Source organism: Podarcis filfolensis (assembly GCF_964270895.1).
Source record: "Podarcis filfolensis genome assembly, chromosome: 16".
NCBI lineage: Eukaryota > Metazoa > Chordata > Lepidosauria > Squamata > Lacertidae > Podarcis > Podarcis filfolensis.
The window spans coordinates 7,721,993-7,727,992 of record NC_139620.1 but is presented as its reverse complement, the minus strand read 5'-3'; the positions used below and the strand labels follow the sequence as shown (position 1 = coordinate 7,727,992).

Genomic DNA, 6,000 nt, shown 5'->3' with positions numbered 1-6,000 from the left:
CTGTTTTATTCCTTTTGCAAACCACTCGGAAGTTTTCCCCACTGCCGAGCGGTATATAACTTTTTACGAAACGAATAAACAAAACGTGCAATTAAAAAGAGAAACCCTAAGGGGCAAGCAGATTAAAACATTTCAGGATATAGTGACATTAAAAAAACTAACTAAAACAATCTAAAAATGATGGCAATTAATTTAAAAGAGGACGGCTAATAATAACAAGAGGAGAGGATTAAAAAATCTCGTCTCTCCTCTCTCAGGCTGCTTTATTGTTCCTTGATATTTAGCTGAGCTGCTACTGACGTATTTCTTTGCATTCCCGACTCGCAGGTACGTCTCCCTTCCTTTAATTCCCCCACTTTAGGTTAAACCGCTCGGGGACTCTGCATATTAAGCGGCATATAAATATTGGCAGTTGCCACTGCGATGTCTGGACTTGAAATCCCACAACCCGTCGTCGTGGGTCCTTTGCTGGGCGATCTTTGTTTGGAAAAATCCCGTGTTCCTGCTTTTAATGGGAAGGAGAGGGGGGTGAGTCGCGGGCAGGAAGGAGTTAAGGCGCCTTGTCGGTGGTGCTGATGATCGCAGCCTCCCTGTCATTGAATGAAGCGAAGAAGAAGGAAAGAAGCAACTCTGGACCCTGCAGTTAGATAAACCTCTGCTCCTCTCTCTCTCTTCACTCCAGGCTGAGTTACGGCAAGGAAGGCGGCAGGCAGCACGGGCGAAGGCGGACGCGAACTCGGGGCGAGACCCCCAACGCCAGGCAGACGAGCTCAGCGAAACTCAGCACAACTTCTAAGGGAGCAGGGATTGGCAGAGGACAGCTGTGGGGTGGGTTGTGTTTTGGGTTTTTCTGCCCCACTGGAGAGGAGAAGAGTTTGCAGAGAGGCGGAAGGGAAAGGGTCAAGCGCCAAAATGCGGGGAGCTGGCACGGTGGGCATAACCGGGCTCAGCTGGCACGCTTGAGAGATTGGCACGCTTTAGCACAGCACCCTGTGCCACCCTCTGTGGGGTTTGGGGCATCGGTTGGGGTTTGAAGGGGTGAGGAAGCTGGGGGCATCGGGGTGGCACCCGGGGCGAGGCCAGGGAATGAAGGCCTGGCATCGTGGCGGCAGCGGGGTGGCCCTCTGCGGGCCGTGGCTCTGCCCGGGGACCCCGCTGAAAGCGGCGTCGCCCCACGGCCCGGCGTTCGTGTGGTGGATCCTAGTGGCCCTCTGCCAGCTGGGCCCGGCCAGCGCAGCCAACTTGACCATCGCCGTGGTGCTTCCGGAGCGCAACACCACGTACCCCTGGGCCTGGCCACGGGTGGCGCCCGCCATACGGCTCGCCGTCCGCAAGGTCAACGCTCGGCCGGACCTGCTGCCCGGCTACACCGTCCAGCTGGTCTTCAGCACCAGCGAGGATGACCACGGCGTCTGCTCGGACATCCTGGCGCCCATGTCGGCCGTGGACCTTCAGATGAGCGCCAACCCGGACCTGTTTGTGGGACCCGGTTGCGTCTACACCGCGGCCCCCGTGGCCCGCTTCACCCGGCACTGGGGGCTGCCACTGGTGACCGCCGGGGCCGAGGCCGTGGGCTTTGCCAACAAGGCCAGCGAGTACGCCTTGACCACCCGCACCGGGCCGAGCCACGGCAAGCTGGGCGAGTTTGCGGCCTACCTCAACCAGCACTTCAACTGGACGCGCCATGCCATGCTCCTCTACTGGGACAACAAAAACGACGACCGCCCCTGTTTCTTCGCCGTGGAGGGTCTGTACCTCAGGCTGCCAGCCTTGATGAACATGACGATGGAGGACATTCCATTCCTGGGGGCGAACTACACCGCGCTGATACGGGACATCAAGCGGAAAGCCAGGAGTAAGTACAGAGTCGCTTGGCTATATCCTTGTTCCTCACCTGAGATTTGGTTTTCGTACCTGTAGGACTCACCGGGCGCATTGCGTCCACCTCAGGAGGCAGAGAGATTCCTTGACAGTATGGTGGAGTGGTTAGAGCGTAGGGACTGGGCTCGAATTCCCGCTCCGCCACAAAGCCCGCCGGGTGGGCCAGTTGCTCGGTCTCAGCCTGGCCTACCTCTCGGGGTTGTTGTCAGGGCAGAATGGGGAGGGGGCAGAACGCCATGCTCTGCCTCGAGCTCCTTCCTTGGGCAGGTGGGAATGTAGTGACTGAATAAATCTCCGCATGCCCTCTTTTCGGTCTGTTCTGAGGGGAGCCCAAAATCTTGGGTGAAGCTCTGGGTGCCTCTGTGTCCCGGACACTGCTCTCTTGGTTGAGACATGGACTGCAGAGCCTTTTCCTGGAGCCTCTGGAGTACCCAAAATGAGTACCTCTGGGCATGTGCAGAGACTGAGAACATTTGTAGCTGCCGGGAGCCCAGCTCCTTAGGGGGCCCATTCCTGTTTAGAAATGGGTTTGCCGTTATCTCCTCCCCACTTTAGCAACTGCCCCCCCTCAGGTAAATCATTTTTTGCCACTACAGATCCCCATCAACAAAACAAAACTCCTTGCCCACCTCAGCCCCACTGATTTTCCACCCCAGATTTCCCTATTCAATCTCCCTTTCTCCCTTCCTGGGCAAGAATTCTCACCCTGAGGCAAACACTTCAGCGACAGCATTGGCAGAACTGAGCCAGCTTTAACTGAGTCAATTTTAAACACTTCTTTTCCCTGCTAGATTTCCTACCTTCAACCCCCACCACCTCCAAGTTAAACAATTTAGTGTTCTTCTTGTCCTCCCTTTGTACATTTCATAAAATCCCAGCCTCCTTCAAGGAGCTTGGGGCCACTTGCAAAACCTGTACTCCACATTATCCTTGCACAACAGCCCAGGGTCAAGTGAGGGATTGAATCCTGCTCCTCTTAGCCCGGTCCTCTACCCTGAGGTGGAGAACCTGCGTCTCCAGATGTTGCTAGACTCAAGTCAGGGCTGACGGGAGTTGGGGGTCTAGCAACCTCTGGAGGGCCCCTGCTCTAACCACTACACCACTCTGCTCCTCCAGTGCACCGGCTTATTTTGGCGGATTCCACTGCACAGATCCTTTCCCCAATCCTTGGCTAGCTGGGTGGGGGTGGAGGTGAAGTTCCCCTGCGGTTGTTTCTTTCTTTTGAAGCAGACACGCTCGCTCTTTTTTCATAAGCCTGGGCTGGCGTCGTGTCGGGTGGTGGACTAGCTGAGGGTCAGTGAGGGGAGACCTGCCTAGCTCAGTGGCAGGGCCTTTCCCCTTGCATACAGACGGTCGCGGGTTCAATTCCCACATTGCCCCCGGGAATCAGAAGATTCAGGGCAGGTAAAATAAAGTCGTTAAACTGTGGAACTCCTTTCTGCAGGAGACAGCGATGGGCATCAAAGAGGTTTGGGCAAATCCATGAAGCAGAAGGCCTACTAGCCACGATGGCTATGCTCTGGTTGGAAGCAATAATGCTTCTGAAAGCCAGTGGCCGGAAGCCGCATTGGGGAGACGGCGCTTGTGTTCGAATCCTGCTCAGGCTTCCTTTGGGCATTTGGGTGGCGGCTATGGGAACAGGGCACTGGATTTGATGGGCCCCTTTGCCCTGATCCTTATGTTCTTAAAGGAGCCTTTTATTGGGTTCAGATTGCTGCTGCACCTAGCTCTCTGTAATCTGTACACTGGCTGGCAGCAACTCTCAGGCAGGGAATCTCTCCCAGCTCGGCTTGGCGATGGCGGGGATTGAACCTGGAACCTTCTGCATGGAAGGGGAAAGCTTTGTCCCTGTGCCATGTCCTTTCCCCAGCAGCCTGGCTCAGTATAAAGCATTTTCCTCTGTCCCCAAGCAGAGTAATTAATCCAGTCTCCCACGGGGGTCTCCTGCTGTCCCACTGCGGTAGGTAAGCAAGCAAGGATTTTTCTCAGAAGAAAACAGCTTCTTCTTTTTTTTTTTATTAATATTCATTACTTTTAAAGATTACAAAAAAGGGAGAAAAAAAGAAAAGAAGACAAGAGAAAAAAACCAAAGAGAAAAAAAGCAATACAATACAATATATAAACAATACAAAACACAACCTAAACACATTAAACTAAACTAAACAAAATCCTAACCCTAACCCTAAACAAAACAAAACAAAAACAATTTAAAAACATACATCACACCTTTTCCATACTCTATCTTTCATTCCCTTGTTTCCTCAACCTCCTCTCACCTCCCTTTTTGTATTCCACTTCTATTAATTGTTTCAGCAAATCCTTTCCATCTTTCTCTATTTTCTATCATATTATAAATATCTCAACATATTTTTAACCTTATTTTCCATTAAGACTAAAATACTTATATATGCTTAACTCCTTATAACATTTCTGCTAAGGCCATAAAATTTCATTCCACCATTTTTCTATCACTCATTAATTTTACAGTATTTCTATATATAAACTTTACATTTTCCAATCTTCTTCCACCGTCTCCTCTCCCTGGTTTCGGATTCTGCTTCTCCCTGCCTCTTAAATGTGTGCATGTTTAGCGTGCTGGTAGGATTCCATTTCAAGAACGCTGACACCCTCCTATAGTACGCATCTGCTATGGTATTTGTGGGGTCGTTCTTTTCCCTAACCAGAATCCGGCTTTGGGGCCACGCTCCTCTTTCGGCCAACAGCTCCCTCTGTCATCTGAGCCTCTCTGGTATTCGGAGGTAGACTGCCCCTGCAAATGGAGGCTTTATCTGGAGTCCACACTTAGCTATTCAGCGTGATGGATGGAGGTGGGAACTGCCCTCCGTGGATCTGCGCATCTAAGCGTTTGCAGGGAATGTTTGCCGATTAGCTGCCGTTTGGGCAAGAACCCCGTTGCGTCCAAGAGGCTCACAGTTGGGGGACAAAGGGGGCACATCCACACACTCCCTCCTAAAAAAAACCCCTGATATAATCAGAGGTAGGCTGCAATTAGATCTCCTACCAGAATGTGCCTAGTTAGTTATATACGCACAGACATATTGTGGCGGTGAGTTCCGTAAGTTAAACCTGCATGGTGCACACGCTTTTTGTCCGGCGAACCTGCGGATATTTCCATCTCCGCCATCATTTGTTGATGTTTCTGTTCTCGTTTTTTGGGGGGATCTGAGCTCGCTGCTCTTAATGAAGCCTCGCTTTTCCTTTTGTGACGGGTCTGGACCTTCCTTTCCTGTTAAGCAGCTGGACGCACAAATCCAGGAGCACACGGCCTGCAGATTGGAGGGCCGGCTTTGCTCTGACCTCTGTATGCTTTTCCGCATTGGGAGTGTGTGTGTGTGTGCGTTTCTACATGGGAGTGTCGAGCAGTGGAATAAATAGGTGAGAGTATTTTGGGTCCGGGGTGAGGGAACAGCTCACGGCTCACTGTGTGTTTAGCTCAGTTGCCGATCCAAGGACAAGGTGTTTTTGTAAGTTCGTACATGCCGAAAAACAGCAAACCGTGCGTGTTAACAAGTTTATCTTCACATGGGAGGAAGAGCATTGCAGCCTGTAAGTTGAAGTGGAAGAAACTGAGGTATTTCACTGCAAGACACACACACTCTCACCCAAATAATACACTTATTTGAACGTGGTTCATGTCTGTTTTCGGTAATGGCTGGTGAAACCCAGCCAGAAGAGCAGGGTAGAAATAATAAATTGTTGTTGTTGTTGTGCAAGAACCCTGAACGGCAGGCCCTTGTTCTTATTTATCCCTCCACTGGGGATGGGGGAGAGGCCATAAAATCCACTTCGTGCAGCCCTGTGGAATGTTTTGTGTATACATGCTCTGCACTGCTTCACAACAACCTTGGAAGGTAGGCCAATGCTGCCCGGTTTTAGCTCCGTTTTGCAGCAAGGGGGGTGGGCAGCTGAACAGGGCTGCATGAGTGAAGTTGGAGCCAAAGTCATATTTGAACCAGGAAGTTTTCTGGCTCATAGCTCAGGGACGTCACCGCTATGCTCGATGGTAACCTGTTGCTTTTTAAAAAAATTATCCTTTGGTTGTAAGAAGAGGGCAGAGAAAGGGATTGTGCAAGCTGCTTAGAGATGCATTTATATTTA

At 51.3% G+C, this 6,000-nt stretch overlaps 1 protein-coding gene across 1 annotated transcript in view; it reads left to right on the top strand.

The window, feature by feature from the left end:
• The first annotated feature begins 542 nt into the window (after positions 1-542).
• The window catches only part of NPR1 (natriuretic peptide receptor 1), a 62,348-nt gene continuing 56,890 nt past the window's right edge, over positions 543-6,000 (top strand). Inside the window, exon 1 of the mRNA XM_083591034.1 lies at positions 543-1,855. Within this exon, the coding sequence (XP_083447160.1) occupies positions 1,087-1,855 (769 nt within the window). The 5' untranslated portion in view covers positions 543-1,086. The remainder of the gene's footprint in view (positions 1,856-6,000) is intronic.